Raw genomic sequence first — 22,054 nt, forward strand, 5'->3', positions numbered from 1 at the left:
CCGACGTCGTGGTGCTGCAAGGCTGCGCTCATCTATTCACTCCTAGCTATCTTGCTCAGTACATAGTTGAACCAAAACTTCCTATCTCCAAGCTCAATCGTTCCCTTTCCTAAGTCCTAAACTGCAGAGATGCTCACTCTTTCTCAGGCAAGCTGAGTCAAGAACGCCACGTCCGCACTCTAGGCAAGCTGGGAACGTGGACCTCTGTGGGGACTTCTCCCAGTCCACTCTTCACCTCGATTTCCCCTCCAGCAAAATCACTTACGCCAATTGCAGCACAAGCCGCGTTAATTATGCGTCGCTTCCCAGTGCTGACCAATGCCTGCTCTGTGAAGTGAACAAATTCCCACAAAATTTCCCTTCCTCTCAGCTTCTTCTATTTAGCTCTTCCCAGGCCATCCATCAAGGTTAGCGTATGCACAAACACCAATTTTTCCGGAATTCTGACTCCCAGGAGAGTACTTCAAATTCCTTGGTCCTACGTTCCCATCGGAGGTCGGTGTATTTCATTCTGTCGCATATTTTGGCCTCTGTTGACCGCTCCACCGTAGCTTTGCGCGGCTTTCTCGCATGTTTCCCTGAAAACGGGACAACGGACATTTACCAACAGGCGTACAAGTTCTCCATCTGCTTCCCGGTACACCAGCATGGGGTCGGGGTCAATCACCCATGCTGTCACTCATCTTAAGGCGGCTGGATGCCGCGCCACGTTACCGCTTTCTCAGAGCTTGAGCCACCCTAAGCTGCCTATTGTCGCTTCCCTTCGCCGTTCCCCAGCCAGCCACGGTCAACTCTAAATACTTCCCTGGGGTAAACTAGCGTCCAGTAAATCGACTTGTTTCCACAAAGTTTTCATGTCGTGTGAATTACTTTAAAACCATCACCCGACATTAATTATTCCAATACGTTCATACTATACCCTCTACAAGATGCATTGGGCCTTGTCAGTCATTTTGTTCAGCCCTACTTTCCGGTCAACCATCTTACAAATGAAGTGCGTGTATTTTTCTTTTTGTTGATTCAATAAAATTTACAAAAAAGAATTCCAGTTCATGTTCGATATGCCCTCGTATCTACAGTCGAACGACCTGTCTGGTGTATCGGTAATAAATTATATGCACAAACCTTCCTAGCGAATAAGTTTGTCTGTTAGTGAAAATCTTATCAAGTTCCTTCACATACAAAAACAAAAACGCTGCGGCGACTTTATAATATCTATAAATATAAGCTATAGAGGGTGAATCAGAATTTTGGAAAAATATCAACAAAAATCGAAACTACGACTAACTTAATTCAGAAGCCAGCCAGTACGTCGTGGGGTACTACCACTAAAACTTTAAGAATCAGCACAATATCCGTCGTATGATCAACTGCAGTATACTGTGCTCCTGTCTTGATCAATAGCTGCCATACCGACCCTGTCGACATACAGCTAAACAAAGCATTGTAGACCATAACTGGAACTATTAGAACAACTCAGCGCCAGCGCTAATATCGCACCTTCCCAAACTAGAAGTTTGGCATTCATAAAGTCACAGCTAGTAAAACGTAATGCCAACCCATCCATGTCACCGCATATTTCCTTAAACGTCAGCAACTGAGACTGAAGGCAAGACATCCACGTATAGCAGCTGCTAACCATCTCAACGAGGTCAACACTATTGATTACTGGACATTATTTTGGTAAGAGCAAAATCTCACAAATTACCAACTCGTGGTAGGTCCCACTCCGAAGGTACCAGGATTCTCTCTTCCCATATGACAATGCTGCAACAGCAACAGAATTCGTACAAATCATCGTATCTGCAACAAGAACTTAACGAAATGTGAAGCTTCAGAAATGTCCCCGATGTGACCGGTGTGGAGCTGAAGAGCAAACTGTTGTCCACATGGCCCTGGTTTGCTCCAATACGTCCTTCAGGAGTGTGCTACAAGACATCCACAACCTCAACATCGAAGCACTGGAATGCTGGCCCACAGTGAGCAGCATTTGCGACAAAAAAGGGCAATTGGCCACATGAATCGAGAGTGAGTATCTCACAGAACAAAGAGTGTTAAATCCTACCACCCGTAATGGGTCATTACAAACCTTAACTCGTTGCACTATAGCTCGTAGCTTGTAGCCGAATATGAAGACAGCAATCTCATGCTACTGCGATTTCCGCTGGGCTGCGACTGATGACACTAACTTCTCTGTGCGACAGACTCGAATAGACTCGTACAGACTCGCCCTCCTGTCAGCGGCGGCGATCCTATATACTGGCGGCCGAGAGGGCGTTGGCGGCCCGTTTCCTGCAAGTTTGTTGTTGGCCTCTATCTATCGTCTCGCAAACTCTCCTCCCCATGGTGTACTGGCGCCAGCTTACGCCAGCACATCCATGACGCGACAAGAGAAGAGTGGTGTGCAATAACTACTTCACGAACCTCTGATCCCACCATTTCCACCAAAACATAGCTTGCGACGTGCGTGTAAACAAAGTGCTGCAATCTGTTTTTCAAGAGAAGTAACAACCAATGAAAAGACCACAGTTTTCCATTCAGGACAACGCTAGAGCACATACCGCCGATGGAGCAGGTCTTTTCTACCTTGTGTGTGTGTGTGTGTGTGTGTGTGTGTCTGTGTGTGTGTGTGCGCGTGCGTGTGTGCATGCTTGCATCTCTGATTATGCGCAAGAATGCGTACCTAATGGTTTTCAAAGAACAAATCAAGCCGTCTACATGATTGCATAGTCGAGAGACAATTTCAAATAAAAAAAAAACATAGAAAATGAATGACATTTATCAATGCAGAAGACTAACGTAGACCATCTGTTGCGAATCGTGTAAACTTAATTCTGCGTGTTATAAATGCTTTAACATTTTAGTCGTAGTTCCGCTCAGGCAAGGGTGAGTATCTGCTCCGGTAGTCGCTTTTTAGTTTTTTAAAAATGATATATTCTATTTCTATCGCTTGCGCCTCTGTACCGCGTTTTGCGCGGGGTTAGCGTGGTTAAATCGGATTTGACATGTTAATGAGAAGGGGTGGCCGGATGCCCTTCCTGCCGCCACCCCGTACCCCCCGGGACGGAATCAGAGTACCCCATCTGTCTGCGTCCAGTGTAAATCATGGGAAAGTGCGGATGTGTTTCAAATGTCTGTGAGTCGTGTAACTGAGGTGAGACGTGGGGACCAGCCCAGTATTCACCTATAAGGATGTGGAAAACCGCCTAAAAGCCACATCCAGGCTGGCCGGCACACCGGCCTGCTTCGTTAATCCGGCGGGCGGATTCGATCCGGGGCCGACGCACCTACCCGATTCTAGGAAGCAACGCATTAGTGCTCTCGGCTAACCTGGCGGTTTAAAATGATATATTCTGTTTCTTCCAAAGGCCGTGACTATACTGGCAGAATTTATCTCCGGAAGGAAACAAAGAATTTACTGGGCGCGTGGGTTGCAGTGCCAGCGCTCAAGTTTACCGAGTTCGATCGGCGGTATTTGCAGTCGGAAACTCGCTGGCAGCGAACACGTGGCACTCCTGTCAGACCGCAGCTGAGGGCCTCCGCTCGTTGGAAAAGACGCACTCACTCCTGCCGTTCTCTAGTCTGGTGTGCGCCGTGACTACACAGCCCGGCCCGGCGCGGCGCCCGGCGTTTTTCGCCTTTTTAGTTCGGCGAGAACACGCTTGGCGTGGGTGGGTGGGTGGCGTGCCGTGTGTCCAGCGCGAGGCGATCCCCGCCTTTGTGGCGCTTCTCAGAAACGTGAGAGCGCCTGGCGCTTTTTCCTGTCTCCTGGATTTCGGAGATGCACTTTTAAGGGTCGGATTTTTCGAGGATAGTGGGAGAATAACCACCGGCCCTCTACCACAAGAACGTGTTTCTGGTCATCGTTTTCGCGTATGTAACACTCGGCTTGGCATTACGTGAGAGGCTGGGACAGCACAGACACGTGGAGAGGAGGGCGCAATCGGATTAAGTGCGGCCGAGCGGCTCTGGGCTTACAGTTTATCTTTTCTCGGTAGTGCTCAACGTCCGACGAAAGTGAGGTCTTGTGGCACATTCTCGTGAGAGACGAAGTTCACGGTGCTGCGCCCACAACCGCCAGCAACCGTCCTCCAAATGAGATCTCAAAGCAATGTCCACTATGTTTTCTATTCGCTATACTGTCAACTATTAGCAAGAATATGTTGACTGTCGTCCTCGATAAACAATTTTACACTCAACCAATTCTTCTTCAGAATGAGATTTTCACTCTGCAGCGGAGTGTGCGCCGATACGAAACTTCCTGGCAGATTAAAAATGTGTGCCGGACCGAGACTCGAACTCGGGACCTTTGCCTTCCGCGGGCAAGTGCTCTACCAACATTTTTTTTTTTTATGCGTTGACATGCGTCAACGGGGACAGATGAAAATGTGTGCCCCGACCGGGCCTCGAACCCGGGATCTCCTGCTTACATGGCAGACGCTCTATCCACTTTTTTTTTTTTTTTTGCAGACGCTCTATCCATCTTTTTTTTTTTTTTTTTAAATCGAATGTCAGGCTTACCACCTTTGCTGACATACATTTTGTGGTACTATCGCATAAATAGTGTCTACAAAGTCCCTATGTTGACAAATAGTGGCTAATGAGAAAATTAATTAATCAACGAAATGAATAAAACTGAAAATGTCCAAATGAAAGACATGAAGACATTGCGGATAGTACAAATACAAAAGAAACATGCTCCTGTAGCAATGAAATGAAATTCGTGTCGGGGGCGACATCTGCTCACGACCCGACGTTCGATAAAGCAAGAGAGCCATCTATCGACTCGTTCTCCAGACGTTGATGTAAGACTGGGTCGTCTTCTCGAAGTTAACTAAGGGTCCGTAAGTGTGATCGATGTCTATCTCGGCTTCTTCGTCTATCTCATCTCTCACCCGTCACACCCCATCTGGCCGGCGGGTCGGTAAATGTAAGTCGCAAGTAATTAGCGAAGTCTTGCCTATATTTCGTATGCTGTTGCAGCTTCGTGTGTCCATCCAGGAGAAAATGCCAAAAATCAATTTTGTCCTTTTCCGATTCGTTATATACGTAGCCCACCACCATTCCCCGCACCCATGTCACCGCATTGGTTTTTTTGACCGGGAAATAAGTTTCTTGGGGGAAAAAAAGTGTGTCTGATGAAATTGTGTGAGGGGCGGAGCGTAACAGGAACGCCAATATCTGTTGTGCCAAGTGCCACACTGGAGCCGTCCCACTACATACTAAACGATGTTCATCAGTGTCCACTGTTGCGCAGCCTAAACATAGTGGAGTGTCTGCCAAATGAATCGCGTGCCGCCGTTGATTCGTTGCGTACTTCCTATTTATCACCACATACCATGTTGAGCATACCGATGTTGGGAGGTAAACGTTCCGTATAACGCGCCATATCTGTCGCCAGTTCTTGTCTGGGTACTTCTTTTCCAGGGTATTCCTGGGGCACCGGCGCAGTAAGAGTTGGTATACGTCTCGCGTCGTCGGTAGTCGTGTTGTTGGGAAGGAATCTCTGACATAGCTAAGCTCCAAAAAAAAAAAAAAAAAAAAAAACTTTAAATGTGACAGCTTCGGTGAAATATGGCCCACATTGACTGGGGGCAGCATTGAAGTGGGCGCTAGTACATCGGCCAACGCACCTGAGATATTGCGAAATTGACCGCGCCACTGTCGGAAAATCGTACTTACGAATAACGCCCGTGCCTTTTCATACACGTTCACTAGACCAAGTCCACCCTCTCCAGGTGGTAGCGTAAGCGTTGTGTATCGGATCTTAAACAGGTGTCCCACACTCACGTAGGTTCCGAAAGTTGCTTGTATCCGTGATGCCATTGTGCGCGTTAAAGGCAGGACCAACTGAGCTACCCAAGCACGACTCACGCCCCGTCCTCACAGCTTTACTTCTGCCAGTACCTCGTTTCCTACCTTCCAAACTTTACAGAAGCTCTCCTGCGAACCTCGCACCTGCCTGCGAAAGGCAAAGGTCCCGAGCTTGAGTCTAGGTCCGGCACACAGTTTTTGTTATGAATTGGCAGGAGCCAATTCACGGGGTTTGGAGGAAACCGAAAGGCACGCGTTTAAGCTCACGCAGGCTGGCGTGCTGAAGGCTATGCTAACTATCGTCTCGGCAAATGAGAGCGTAATTTGTCAGTGAACCATCGCTAGCAACGTCGGCTGTACAACTGGGGCGAGTGCTGGGAAGTCTCTCTAGACCTGCCGTGTGGCGGCGCTCGGTCTGCAATCACTGATAGTGGCGACACGCGGGTCCGACGTATACTAACGGACCGCGGCCGATTTAAAGGCTACCACCTAGCAAGTGTGGTGTCTGGCAGTGACACCACAGTTTTAATCTGCCAGTAAGTTTCATATCAGAGCACACACCACTGCAGAGTAAAAATCTCATTCTGGAAACATCCCCCAGGCTGTGGCTAAGCCATGTCTCCGCAATATCCTTTCTTTCAGGAGTGCTAGTCCTGCAAGGTTCGCAGGAGAGCTTCTGTAAAGTTTGGAAGGTAGGAGGCGAGGTACTGGCAGAAGTAAAGCTGTGAGGACGGGGCGGGAGTCGTGCTTGGGTATCTCAGATGGTAGAGCACTTGCCCGCGCAAGGCAAAGGCCCCGAGTTCGAGTCTTTGTCCGGCACACAGTTTTAATTTGACAGGAAGTTTCATTTCTTCTTCAGCTGCACTCTGTCTATAGTATGCTTTAATCCTTTACGCTGATATCAATAGTCGTAAATATCTATTTAGAGTACGATGCAAAACATGAAAGACGACTTTTGACATTGGCTATTAAAAATAAAATTACGTTGGATCACTTATCTTTCCATTTAAAATATCAGTACAATTATACTTTGTAGATCAAATATAGGTTCGATGAAGTGCTGTACAAAGTTCTATGACACTGTTGCACGGAAAAACAGTAGATTTCAACTAATATGCCTTGAAAGACGAATAGCGAATTCGTCAGAATTTTGCTACCAGATTAATACCGTGTCTCTGTAAGGTACTACTCGACTTATAACTTCAACCAGTCACACGCAATGCTTTGACACCTGAGCACCAAGGCACATTTCACAAGGTAAGTGTACACTTTTGTCTTCACACAGCTCGCTCCTATATTTATAAACTTCCACAATACTCAGAATCGCCACACTAACAATCCTAGACGACTTGAGAATGCTTCAGCTGTGACTTGTGCATTTATTTGGATACTCACATTCACAATTCACTAAAATAAACTAGAACCACTACGTATAATTTAGTAACGTTGAAGCTGAATTTACATTTTTAATGTATTACTTCTCATTCATAAACAAGCAACCTCGACTGAAATATCCTACCCGATCACAACTGTGTGTCAGTCCAGGACACTAGCCTGCAATCATCTCACCGAGTGAGTTATCTGTAGCCGTCCTAACAGCCTATGCCTCTACACCTTTCCAACCAGTCTGTGACACTTGTACAGAGATGGGATGTGTTTACCAGTCTGCTGAAGGCTATGCTAACTATCGTCTCGGCAAATGAGAGCGTAATTTGTCAGTGAACCCTCGCTAGCAACGTCGGCTGTACAACTGGGGCAGTTTTTTGGTTTCACATGCGTGGTAACTGGTAAAGGCAGAATAAATTATCATAGTGACTGGTCACATCCACCTTTCTTAAGATTAATTCCCAGTAACACGTGTCGTAGGTTACAGCACGCTGCGCTACCCTCGCATACGCAAATTCTTAGTGTTGCTGTATGGCTGCATGCGAAACGCCCCCGTTCTCCACAGTATGGTCTGTCCGCAGAAGTGTCGCTCCGTGCAAGCGCCCAGCCCTCTCTCCCGTCTTCCCGACACCACAGACATGCTGCTGCATACCTTGCTGGACTAGCACTCCTGGAAGAAAGGATACTGCGGAGACATAGCTTAGCTATAGCCTAGAGGATTGTTTCCAGAATGAATCTTTGACTCTGTACGGAGTGAATTGTTTATATCTGAAAAGCAACTGCCCACAGTGATGGCACTACCTTGAAAAGTAATACGCAGTCGTCTGTGATACGTCAACGGTGAAGCTTACCATTGCTTACAGTTCGTCAGGTGTTGTCGAAGAGCGAACGTTATTCGTTACACGAACTTGCAGATATGCATTTAACATTGGATGCATACGTTTGCACTGGCCGGGAAGTATAACGAACGGAAGAGAAGCGTCTCGCAACTGGACGAAATTTATCACGGTGTACAGAAAGTACTAGCGATTGCGTCGTTCTCGGCAAAGAATTGTCCGCGCAGTAGAATTTGACAAGATGGTTTTAGATTCTGTCAGAAAAGACATATCAATTAGCATCTGTCATCTCGCCGCTAAATGTGCACTTCGAAGAGAACTACGTGGAGAGCACTGGCGAAATTAAGAAAGGATGCAAACAGTGGCGCCCATTTGGTTTTGAGCTGAATGTTTAATTCTGTCAGTAGTTCATGTTGTAATGAATGCACTGATCACATTATTTGTAACTTTTGATCTGTTAGCATCACTTCACAAATAGTTCACAATAGTACTGGTACATGTTTACTTCGATTCTTGACACATTTCTCTTTTTGTTTTCGTTCGAGCGGTTCTAGGCGCTTCAGTCCGGAACAGCGCGACTGCTACGGTCGCAGGTTCGAATCCTGCCTCGGGCATGGGTGTGTGTGATGTCCTTAGGTTAGTTAGGTTTAAGTAGTTCTAAGTTCTAGGGGACTGATGACCTAAGATGTTAAGTCCCATAGTGCTCAGAGCCATTTGAACCATATCGCATTGGCCGCACTCCGGTGCGGCTCCCTCCCGTCGAAGGTTCGAGTCCTCCCTTGAGCATGGATATGTGTGTTGTCCTTAGCGTAAGTTAGTTGAAGTTAGATTACGTAGTAATCCTAGATTACGTAGTAAGACTAGGGACCGATGACCTCAGCAGTTTGGTCCCATAGAACTTACCACAATTTCGCACTCCGGTAACATAATAAAAACGGAGCAGTAACTAATCGAAAACGAGTATCCGCTTGCAATGGGTGTGTGAGCGAACAACCTTAGAAAAAGATAAGTAATTCAAGAAATAAATCAGGGCATACGGAACCAAATGCTAGGTGGAGAAAAATCTTTTAACGTCATTGATATAATGATGTACCAAGACGAAAGCATAAAATTCTCAACAGTATTCTTAAATTCGCTTATTGTTTCTGGTATGCCCTCACGTAAAACTTTTAAACAACATCACAACGCCTACCGTGTGTACCATTTCGACGCTAAGGATGTGGGACATGTGACTCGGTTTACCAGCAACCACGAGATGATCGTGAGATACGGGGTACAACAGTCGCAAACAGCAAGTGCTCAAAATGAAGTGCTTTTGTACTGTGCGACGGCCAGCTGTGTCCCGTACTGAGCGAAGCTTCGCACCGCGGTTCTCGGACAGCTGGAACGACGGCGCTCATTATTGGGGCATCAGAAGCAGCCAGCAGCCGGCGGAATGTGAGAGCCGCGCCTGCAGCGTCAGCCTTCCGGGAAGCGAGGCGCTAACGACGGCCACCGGCAACGGCCGCGTCATCAGCGCCGGAGCAGGCCCTCGGCGGTGTCACGCTGCCCGGGGCACCGCGCTGGATGTGTGCCAACACTCTCTCACTGAGCGACTATCCTCTCACGTTTTCAATATTTGCAACCTGTCGGTTCAGTCACTTTGACCGCAGTACCAAGATACTAATTTATTTATTTTTTCGAAACTGTGATGGGCACGTCTTGTCGTTCAGTTATTCAGGCAGAATTCAAAAGAATTCCACTGCCGAACTAGTATATATCGCGTATGCACCACAAGAATACGAAAGGAAAGAACCGGTATGGAGAGATACAGGCTGTAATTTTTCCCAGAGTTCATCCGAATACGAGATGTGAAATGAATAAGTGTTGTTGTACACTGGTCCCAGTGGTCTCTGGGTAGAGCCACAGACCGGTTAAACGGTGGAGCCAGGTCCGAGTCCTACCTCGATCATGAACACGGATTGACAGCGTTACATTTATGTGCATTCCGAGCATTTTTTAAAGTTTTTTCTAGTTTTTTAGTGTTTAATGTCATCAATGTTGTTACAGGTTTTAAGCGATCTGTCAATTAATTGCTGTCCTGTGTCAATCCGTTCATCTCAGGGTAGCATCTACAACCTACGTCCTAAATTATTTGCTCGACATATTCCAGTCTCTGTCTTCCTCTATAGCTTTCGCCCTCTACAGCACCCTCTGATAGCATGGAAGTTATTCTCTGACGATTGACAAATGACCTGTTATCCTGTCCCTTCTACTTGCGAATGTTTCGCGTGTATTCTTTTCTTCGCCGATTTTTCGGATAGTCTACTCATCTCTTTCTTATATGTTACAAGAGTGTGTATCAGAATAGAGGCCGGCCGGTGTGGCCGAGCGGTTCTAGATGCTTCAGTCTGGAACCGCTCAACCGCTACGGTCGCAGGTTCGAATCCTGCCTCGGGTATGGATGTGTGTGATGTCCTTAGGTTAGTTAGGTTTAAGTAGTTCTAAATTCTATGGGACTGATGACCTCAGATGTTAAGTCCCATAGTGCTCAGAGCCATTTGAACCATTTGATCAGAATAAAATTCAAAATTTTCTTTGACTCAATGTGTAAACAAGTCATGTATAAAAAATCGTTTCTGATTACTTCCAATGATTTTGTTTGTGTCCTCTTTTCACCCCCGACGCCTCTATTTTTACTGCTCAAGAATTCTACTCGATTTAGAGAACGGAAACAGCTGTAGAATCATTTGCCAAGGATCGACGTGCGCAGTGCAACATCGGCGCTACATTTTAAAGCATACAGACAAGCCAATAAGGATAACAACTGTTATGAAGTGCATGAGAGATAGTACATTGCTTGTGACGTACAGTATTAGGGTCACGATGATGCAGAACAATAACGACTGTTTGCTCTTGTGTGACGTGAAAATGAGTCCACTCCCACCCTTGCGGTGCCTATGACGCACCTATCCAAAGGTCTAGACCATTGAGTTACAATTGCTTCCTCAGATTTTGTGTGGCAAGACCTTCAACAAATATTGCTATCTTTTTTCAATCATGTGACAGCTCAGATACTTCATTGTCTTTCTTGGTATACCATAGGTAATCCCTGCAGTCAAATTTTGTACATAGGTACCTCTCTTTCATAGCATACCGCTGATCTCAATATGTCACGTTCATACTACTACGTATAGAAGTCTTCTGGCTCCTGTAGTGACCAAAGGAACAACGTTATCTGTACGTTCTACTCGTACTTCCAAGTGCCGTGCCTGTGTGAGACCTCTGCGGTCTAGTAGTTGCTCCACTTACATCGCGGGTGGTTTTGCTATGGGTAGCTATGAAATGAGAGTCCACTAACGCCGGTGAAGCTAAATTATAAGCCGGTTTAGTAAACTAGTTGTCATAACAGAGAAGTCTCCGAACTGCTGTCAAATTCAAAAGATTGCTATTAATTTATTTACGATAATGAAGAGAACCTGATCATGTGTCCGCAAAGAGAAATTGCAAACTGAGAGTAGCGTTTTACAATTAAATCCTCCTAATCTTTATCTACGATAATGAAGCTGGGACGTGAACCCAGGTCTCCTTCCTTAATAGGCATGAATGCCATCCATTACACCATCATAGCACTACATTATTGCACGAACTACCCAAGTCTAGTGCCCCCCCCCCCCCCCTAACACAAATTTCAATGCCACGTCATAAATTTTAATTCATATCTTCAGCTTCCATCATTATGAGAGTAGCGTGTTTCACAAGCAAAGCTCCGCGTTCTTGCTCAGATGGACCAACCAGTCTCGACCAACCTCTGTGTCTCTTCAGCCGACAGTGTCATTTGTATGCCATATGGAGGGCCACCTACTCAGCACGCTGCTCTCGACCGTGGAGCCGCTGCTTATTAATCAAGTAGTTCCTCATTTGGCCTCATGAGACTGAGTGCACCCCGTCACTGTCCTTCCACCAAGGAAAAACCGCTGGCGGTACCGGGAATCGAAGCAAGGTCCTCCGCATACCAGCCAGCAGCGTTGACTTCTAAGCTACGGGAGAGGATAGCGTGTTTTACAGCTCTGTTTCTACACCTCGTTTAACAAATATCGGAAATGGTCCGGGACAGATGCGTCGTGCAGACTTGACCCATTCGTGGCACTCGAATGACCGGCGGAGGCCGACAGCTGTCGGGGCAGGGAGGGAACGAATGAAAAATTCATAGCGGCGAGGGGGCGCAGTGGATGGGGCGGGGAAACTGGTGAATGAGACTTAACTCGGGCCGGACGCCGGGGCGTCGAGTGCGTTTGTGCGCCGAGTGCTCTCGATCCGGAAGGCTCTTGTGTTGACTGAGCGATTCGCTACACGCCCCGCCCGGCGCCGCTCTGCTACTGTGCGAGCGTGTTTGCACAGACGGCCTGTCGCCTGCTGCGCGCTGCGGCGCCCGTGGGTCGTGGGGCAAAGACAGCGGGCCTGGTGTCTGCAGAGGGACGGCGCGAAGGGGCCGCGACCGCGTCACCATCAGCGGCGCAGGAAATCGGCCGTGTCCTTCCTGGTATCACATTAATCAGTTTAACTACATCAGAATTTCTCTCAAGGCGATGCACTTAGGTTTCGAAACTTAGGGTGAGAGAATCAAAGCATTTGAGATGTTGTGCTACAGATGAATGTTGAAAATTAGGTGAACTGACAAGGTAAGAAGTGAGGAGGTTCTTCGTGGATTCGGCGAGGAAAGGAATATATGGAAAACACTGTCGAGAACAAGGGACAGGATGATAGGACATCTGTTAGCAAGCGGGATTAGCCGAGCGGTCTATGGGCGCTGCAGTCATGGACTGTGCGGCTGGTCCCGGCGGATGTTCGAGTCCTCCCTCGGGCATGGGTTGTGTGTGTGTGTTTGTCCTTAGGATAATTTAGGTTAAGTGGTGTGGTGTCACCGCCACACACAACACTTGCTTGGTGGTAGCCTTTAAATCGGCCGCGGTCCGTTAGTATACGTCGGACCCGCGTGTCGCCACTATCAGTGATTGCAGACCGAGCGCCGCCAGACGGCAGGTCTAGTCTAGAGAGATTCCCTAGCACTCGCCCCAGTTGTACAGCCGACTTTGCTATCTATGGTTCACTGACTACATACGCTCTCATTTGCAGAGACGACAGTTTAGCACAGCCTTCAGCTACGTCATTTCCTACGACCTAGCAAGGCGCCATATTCAATTACTATGAATGTATTCTGAACAGATAATATTGTGAATCATGTACCGTAGAGCGACGTTCATCATTAATGGATTAAAGTTAAGTATCAAACTAATTACGTCCGCTTTCTGAATTCTAATTCCTTGTCATGTTCCAGACCTCACGTCAGTATAGTTCTTCCCTCCTCACGCCAGCCTGCGTGAGCTAAAAACCGTGCATTTCGGCCTCCTCTAGTAAAACGATGTTGGCTCTTCCGCCAACACAACAAGTAGTGTGGTGTAAGCTTAGGGACTGATGACCTTAGCAGTTAAGTCCTATAAGATTTCACACACATTTGAACTTTTTTGAGGACATCTGTTACGACATCACGGAATAACCTCTATGGCACTAGAGAGAGCTGTATAGAGAGAAAACTGCAGAGGAAGACAGAAATTTGAATACATCTAGCAAATAATTGAGGAAGTAGATCGCAATTGCTGCTCTGAGATGAAGAGGAGGCTAGCATCAAACCCCGTCAGAGGATAGATGACTAAAAAAAATAAAATAAAATAAAATCCTACATACATATGTATTGAGTTATAGTGCTTTGGTTCATATACCAATGAACGTACACAACCAGATGGCGTCAGCAGCATCTTTACTAATCGACAAGTTCGGTCGATCGTGCACAGTCGACAGACTCGCTTCTAAAAAGTGTAGACAGAGATGGAGAAAACAGTGTTTAAGAGTGCTTGAGTAGGGTTTGCCGCTGAGAACGAAATGAAGATTCTTGTTGAGGAGCCCTAAAATAATCCTCACAACTAACAGAAAGAATCCAACAGTAAACGACAGCACGGTTAATGGTAAACTTAAGCAGCACGTGATATTGTTTAAATATATAGGCATAAAACCTTTATCTATTACGGATGAGGAACACTGAGACTGAGATGGAAATGTTTTCAGAAACGTCTGCAACCAGTAGCTTTTAGTGATGTTTCAGTATTCTTTCTTCTTTACCACGACTGGTTTCAACTCGCCAAGCGACTCGTTGTCAGGTGGTAGACAGTTTTTGCTGATTGTAGAACTGGGGAATTGTGTACAGTTTTTTGCATTTATTGGTTTAATCGTAGTGCACAAACCAGTTTGGAACACATGCTTCACGTTTCTTCTAGTTATTTTGATTACACAGAGGAGTTGTTATCTGTGCCAAAGTCTGTGCAATGCTACAATCAATTACTAAAAATAATGTAACATCTGATGATGAGTCACTAGGCGACTTGAAACCGATCGTGGTCAAATAGCAACTGAACCATTACAAAAGGCATTTACTTATGAAAACATTTAGGGATAATACTAAGAAGCTGCTATGTTAGTATTAGCACTAAGCGAGAGACATGGGCTGCCAATATGGAAGGCCACTAAAACCGCAATACCATCATAGTACTCCTGTAGAGCAACCACGGAGGGAGTGGAGATTAATTTCGACATTACTCTTCATGGAACTGGCAAGGATATAAGTGAGAGAGCCCAGTATAACATAGACCGAAAGGCACAGTCTATGAACACAGCGAGAAAGCTAGGAATATGCCGTCTATGTACACTTCTGAAAACGAGGAAACTTGAAAAAACCAAATTATTAATATTAAGAGAGGGTATGAAATGGACTGATCAGGCGAAATGAAGACGCAGACTTGATGCTGAGTGTAGCTTTCGTTGCAGCGTTTGCAGTGTTTACGAAATAGGCGTGGAAACAGGCACCAAATTCAGAGACGCGCTGTAAGCCTCGTAACTGGTCGGTACAGATACAGGACAAACTGAAAAGAAATCTTTGGATGGAAGTCGATGCTGTAATCGTGAAACCCAGTTGGATACATTTTAGAGAAGCGGCGCTCGGTATTAGACTGCCGTCACCATCGTGTGACTTGCGAAGGAATAACATAAGAGTGGTTAGGACGAGTACAGCCCCTACGCGAATAGAATGGGGCAGAAAATCGTAGATATTGGCAGCAAATAGTGCAAAAAACGCTAAAATCACGTCCCCAGCCGTGTGGCTTAGAAACGAGCGCCCTCTACCCTACTCCCCGCCTGAAGTATCGGATTCATCTCCTACTATAAACATGATCCGACCTTGCCTTCAGACCATAATGGACAGATTGAGGACGGAAGCGGACAGTACAAGTCTACTTAAATAAGAGCCGAGTACAGACTCGTAAAGGCCCTCAAATATAACAACAATGAAGCTCACTCCCTTCGCCTTCCGGTCACACACACACCGCTTCTCTAAAATTTATCCAACTCGGTTTCACGATTACAGCATCGACTTCCATCCGAAGATTTCTTTTCAGTTTGTCCAGTATCTGTACCGACCAGTTACGATGCTTACAGCGCGTCTCTGAATTTGGTGCCTGCTTCCACGCATGTGTGTGTGTGTGTGTGTGTGTGTGTCTGTGTGTGTGTGTGTGTGTGTGTGTGTGTGTGTGTGTGTGTGTGTCAGGTGGAAAGGTACATGCTGTGAGGGGTGATAGTGGTTCTGAACAAAAAAGATTCACATGGACGTATGCCCTATTCCGAATGGTTTCCGAGACAGAACACATTTAATATCACTTGTGTACGTTTTTCTCGAATAACTCGAAAAGCGCATCCTCCAGCGAAAACGTGTCGCAGTGCAAAATTAAACTATATTAAATTTCCTACAAAAAAGGTCCAATTCATTTTTTTTCTCTAGAACTAATGGTTTGTACGAGGAGAGCGCGAGAATGTTGAAAAACTCGCTCGACGCGCATGCACTGTACCTTATGTAGTTTTTGTAGGTCAATTTGAGGCAGCAAGTTGAGACGAACAGTTTGATACGGGACACTTGTGGTCTATCACGTCGCGTAACTACCTAACGATGCGGCTACAATAGTGCGCCACTCCTGGAGAATTTTGGCATCTCTGTACGCTCCGCCACGTCCTGTACGTGGCTTGCGGAGTACATACGTAGATGTTGAGTAGAACCTTCTGGTCTCAGAAGAACCCCGCGCGCTCCCCTGTCAGGAGCGGAGACGGCTGCTGGCTGGATGTTAATCGTGCCGCTTCCAGCTCCAGCTCCGTGGCAGGCGCTCGACCCGCGAGTGCTGTCAGCCGCGGAGACGCGGGCAGCGCACAGCCCGCATGAAATATTCATGGCCCGCCAGCAGCTCGCCTCGCCTCCACAAAGGCTGCGTCTTTCGCCCCGACAGTCGCGCCTACTTCCAGGCACCTCAGCCTATCTGCGAGCCGCCTCTCTTCCTAGAGAGCGAGAAATACGATAGCGACAGCAGGCTACTTTAGAACACGGAAACGTCTTCACTACACTCCTCATCGTGCATTTTAGTTCCATTTTACCACCAGATGCAACCCTTCTAAGACACAACCAATAGTTTTAGAACAAACCATCCTAAGTTTCCGCCTCCATGACTAGTGACTCATAAATCATAATCGTTGTATATACAGTACAGTGTGCTTGGACTATCCCTCGCCAAAAAACATGGAAAAATCCACCCATTACCCGAAGGACAAGTAGCCTACAATAAACTGAACATGGCTGAACATGGGGGTCACACGACTCTACCACAGTCCAAACTTACTAAGCATTACTCCGATCTTTATCGTCAGTACCACTACCGCCTATGTTTCCGATTGATCGAATTCCATCACTTCCCCCAAATCCTCACTTGCCACACCCTTTGCCTCATCTTAATTATTGTCTTCTCGTCTCTCCTTCCCCAGGGAGCACCGTATTTCTTACAATTACCGAAAACTTGAAACCAGTCATCCAGTCATCGTCAGACGGCAGCTAGGATTTGTTGCAAACAGTTGATACTTTTCTCCTATAATACAGTGGAACAGCATATTCATATTGTTTACGAAAGCTTTTACGTTGTATAGAAGGTCTCCGTATTTTATTTCAGTGCTATTTACGAAAACAACAACAGTGTTATCAAACCATCATAGGTAAAAGAATGTTTCTGTTCCACTCCATGTGATGGTTCCTCTTACACCTCCGTTGTTCCAAGTCCACATTCCCATCATTTCCGTCCCAGAACCTTTCCCACACACAACCACAAAAACCCTCATACCGTCTGCTGACTTTGTTCTCAAAATGGACAAACTTTTCCTTTACGATGACAGTCCCAAAATCGTGTAACGTTACTACCTACAGTGGTAAAGACACACTAAAAATACCACTTTTATTCATGCAGTTATAAAAGTACCTTCTACCTTTAAAGAAAAACTTACAAACTTCTTGTAACACATGTTTTAAGTCACTTTTTTTCTTTAAAACCTCTCTTGACTGAAAAGTGAGGCTAGGGAAATGAAATAATAATACAATTATTCCTGTAATATCGGACAAATGAACAGCTCGGCTTTCGTAGACCTACGTACTTGTAGCTCACAGTATGCCTACGAAGGACTAGCGGAATTCTCTTCAGCATATTACCAGTCGATTTGAAACCCGTGGCGGTGTAGTCTGTTCGTATCTGTTGGGCAACAGGACGGACGAACTGTCACTCTCACAGTACATATTGAAGTGGAGAGTGTACGTTGTGACATCGGTCACCATGAATTGCTGAAGGCAACTCACAGTCTGTGGGTACTGATGTGTTTCTCGTTCTGTCGTCTCGTAGCCTGTCCTTGACCAACAGTGCAGTTGGCTGGGAGTTACATGGAGTATTAATACGATCGGATGGTTTTTGTTGGTCGCAGATATCGATTCGTTGCTGGACGATGGAAGATGCCACTGGGATAAAGGATCCAGATGCAGTTATGAACTATCGCCATTATTATTACTATTATTATTATTAGTTCAGAATGAATTTTTCATTCTTCTGTCGAGCGTGCGCTGATACGAAACTTGCTGCAGATTAAAACGGCGTGGCGGACCAGGTTTCGAACTTCGCGGCTCGAAAGACAAAAGTCCCAGGTTCGAGTACTGGTCCGTCATACGATTTTAATTTGCCACGAAGTTTGACAACTACTATTATTATCGTCATCATTGTGTACTGGCCATGTAGCATGCACATTGTAATCTCGTCTGCTAAGGTGAAGTACGTGTGACATGCCTCTGTGGCGTTGCAGACTCGCTGCTGGGGTCGGGCTCGGAGGACGAGGACGAGGAGTGCGAGCCGGGCGTGGGCGGCGCGGCAGCGCTCAAGGCGGGCGCGGGGGCGGCGGGGGCGGGAGCGGGCGGCGGCGGCGGGGCGGCGGGCGCGCACGGCGGACCGGGCCAGCCGCCGCCCCACACGCCGCTGCAGCCGCCGCCCGAGGCCAACAACAACGACATGGTGGGCCCGCTGGTGGGCGGCGCGCCGCCGGGCCCGCTCGTGCCGCCCGCCGACGTCAAGCCGGGCCAGGACGACTCCGAGGACCAAGGTGAGCCCGCGCAGCCGTGCCAGCGCCCCAGCCCCAGCCCCAGGGAGCTGGGGCGTCTAGGCGATATCACGCCGGCATCGTGCAACACCGCTCCCCAACTGTTGTTAATAGCCTCAGTTCGGAGAGATTTCTTCAGGTATGGTGCTTTCACCTAAAGCTATCTCTGGTAATTAGATGCCGCAGAGGTACCAAATTGGGAGCATTTATATGGCTACGTTTCACCTCCAATATACTCCCAGACGCTTTGTACTGGTTAAGATAGAGTCATTAAGAGGGCCATTAGGTAGGAGGTAGGGTGCTTGAGTGTTCGTCAAACCGGGAACGTACGTGTACAGCACTGTGGTCACAATTGTTGACATGAGGACACACGTGTCCGCATCTTGTAGAAGGCAGAGCAGCACTCGGTTGATACGGGTACTGAAAAAAAGGAAGAAACAAAGCACGGTAATCTCAACGGGTGGACCCAACTAAACAAAAACCCTCACGAAACATCACAGGACCTCTTCCGGCCTGCACTACACCAACACCGACTCAAAAGAAGGCCTCGGCGCTTGTTGGTGACGTCACGTCAGCTAGGCACGGCGAACGCCAGGTCTGTTGCAGGCAGAAACGCCTGGTCGTGCTTATCACTATAAATCTCTTATTTTTGGACAAAATGTTTGGTATTGTTTTGGATTCTGCAGTTTTATTTAGATGAAAGATTTTCTTACTATCGTAAAGCTACAAATGAAGATCATAGTTCTGTATTACTGAATACTGTCGAAACAAACGCAGATCAATATGAGAAGATGCTTTGCCCCATTGCAAGCTTCGGAAATTTTACATTCAAGTAACTATATTTACTTGATCCATTTTGTTACCGAAACTTACCGCAACCCCCTTACAATTAACTCGTTTCTATTATTTATTTATTTATTTTCGTTTGACATCGTCACTCAAAATGTGAACTAATTTAAATGTGTAAATGTCCAACTGTTGCCAGCCATTAGATTACAGTCGTTTTCAACGAAAGGAATTCTAAACAGGAAACAAAATAGCTTCATACATCGAAAATACTGCTGAGCTTAAACTTTTTTAAACATGCACATTAGAAAAGATAAATATTCCCCTCTTGCAACTGAAAGGAGAAACTTTATAAGATAAAAAAAATTTAATTGAGAAAACAAGTATCTCTCTTTTGCCTCTTCTTCTGTCCCCCACCCCCAACATATACAATCGCAAGATATTTCATTAACATTCAGTGCTCCTCACCCCATAGTCAACCAAGATACCTAAAGAAGAGCACCAATATGTTCACAGTTTCTTGTAAAAGCAACCCAGTACAAACGTACTTCCTCAGATTTACAAATACGGTAAAGCAGCACGAATTCTGTTGCTGTTGGACCATGAAGTTGTTTTTGTATGTCAATCCTTAAAACAGGTGGAAATTTAAGTTCAGGAGAACACTATTTGTTAAGAAGTGTAATGAATTGCACAATTAATTGATTGCAGAAATCTCTCAGAACAATGTGTGTTGGTCAACTACCGCCAATAGTTTCACATTTTCCTGTGTCAGAGAGGGAGACACCACCATTATGAGTATGCCTGCAACAGACCTGGCGTTCGCCGTCCCTAGCTAACGTGACATCACGAACAAGCGCCGACGCCTTCCTTTGAGTCGGTGTTGACTACACCCACCATACACTGTAGGTTAAATACCTGCTTGTGCCTTCGTTGTACTCGATGCCTTGCGTCATTACGTAACAAGCAAAATCGCTATTTTTTCGAGGTACAAGACACGAAACGGCGATACACGCAGCTCCGTTCGCAGCGTTTTCTGTTTAAAGTGGGTCTGCATTTTTTGACAGCAACATTTTCCCTGAGTTTGACCTGTCTGTCACTGACAAGGTGTGATTCTCGTCTGCGATCAGTGCTGTTCAGGATCCACCATTTTTACGCCGTCTCGTGTAATACCATTCTTTGTTGACACGAAGTGTACTCTGTGGCTAGAAACAATGACAAAGTTCATTGACGATGTCGTTACGGTTGTCATAATTGCATTTTTACTTCCTTGTATGATAATTGGAATGTGCACTGTGATATATGCTGGCTAGAACTATTAAGAGAATTAACAAGGAACTTGTTACAAACGAGATGATACACAATGCTTGTAACATTTGAAGTATTCCTTGCTAAATAATGATCAAAGTAAATGTAAGCCAACATGTTAGAAAGAAGTACAATTATGTTTTCCCACCTTCTTTTAATCGACCTAATGACAACGGCTTTTTATACATAAAATCTAGCAACCAAATTCTTATTACATACACACTGTCGAGCAAGCTGGAAAATTTCTGAGAGAGTAATCTAAAATGGAACGATGTTTGCCATGCAACATATGTATATCTCTTACGCGAGGCATCTATAGACAGAACAAGAGATGCATATGATTATGTTCATGGTTGTTGACCGTAGATGAGCAATTCCGGGAAATAAATTTCACTGGGTCCACAATCAGGCCAGAGAAACACTGAGAGGTAATACACTGAAGTGTGGGTAGAAGTACTTGATGTCCAAATCATCACCTTGGGCTGCTCGCAATTAAAACAATGAAGACAAATTTTAACTGCTCCTACCGTTACCCGTTGTGTCACGAGTTAAGCGAAGTGTGGATTTGTACCGATCCATCTTTGGCTGGTCCTACGCGTTGGCGGTTTCACAATGGCACGCCATAGCGTTTACCGAGTCTGCCAGTCTGCCGGACGGAGAATGGACGCCTAGTGAGAGTTTTCGAGACGCGGGGGAGGGCCCGTTCTCTGTGCGGGCTCCCGTGTGTCCCGCCCGCCGGCGCACAACGGGCGCCTGTACGCCGCCGCCTTTGAAGCCCGCCGCCGCAAATGGCCCGACGCGACGCCACAGCCGCCCCAGACAACTGTATTGCCGGCTGACCCCTTTCCCGGGATTACACTCGCCACAATCGAGTCCGCTCTTCAATCTCTCCCTCCGAGGGAAACTTTTCCTTTGCCGGCATTCGTGAGGCTGGTCGCCGCTGAGAACACCCCCTCATCCATCAGGCGGGGTTTGGGAAAGTGCTGAACATGTGACTCTTCAAACTTCCCCGGCGGATATGTTGTAAATACACTCCTGGAAATTGAAATAAGAACACCGTGAATTCATTGTCCCAGGAAGGGGAAACTTTATTGACACATTCCTGGGGTCAGATACATCACATGATCACACTGACAGAACCACAGGCACATAGACACAGGCAACAGAGCATGCACAATGTCGGCACTAGTACAGTGTATATCCACCTTTCGCAGCAATGCAGGCTGCTATTCTCCCATGGAGACGATCGTAGAGATGCTGGATGTAGTCCTGTGGAACGGCTTGCCATGCTATTTCCACCTGGCGCCTCAGTTGGACCAGCGTTCGTGCTGGACGTGCAGACCGCGTGAGACGACGCTTCATCCAGTCCCAAACATGCTCAATGGGGGACAGATCCG

The 22,054-nt window shown here is 46.6% G+C and overlaps 1 protein-coding gene across 1 annotated transcript in view; it reads left to right on the forward strand.

Annotated features, from left to right (window-relative positions):
• LOC126204372 (LIM/homeobox protein Lhx1) overlaps positions 1–22,054 on the forward strand; it is a 487,576-nt gene that overhangs the window by 379,977 nt on the left and 85,545 nt on the right. The window contains exons 4-5 of the mRNA XM_049938745.1: positions 18,276–18,367; positions 18,452–18,569. Of these exons, the coding sequence (XP_049794702.1) occupies positions 18,276–18,367; positions 18,452–18,569 (210 nt within the window). The remainder of the gene's footprint in view (positions 1–18,275; positions 18,368–18,451; positions 18,570–22,054) is intronic.

This window comes from Schistocerca nitens, chromosome 9 (assembly GCF_023898315.1).
Source record: "Schistocerca nitens isolate TAMUIC-IGC-003100 chromosome 9, iqSchNite1.1, whole genome shotgun sequence".
In the NCBI taxonomy this organism is placed as follows: Eukaryota; Metazoa; Arthropoda; class Insecta; order Orthoptera; family Acrididae; genus Schistocerca; species Schistocerca nitens.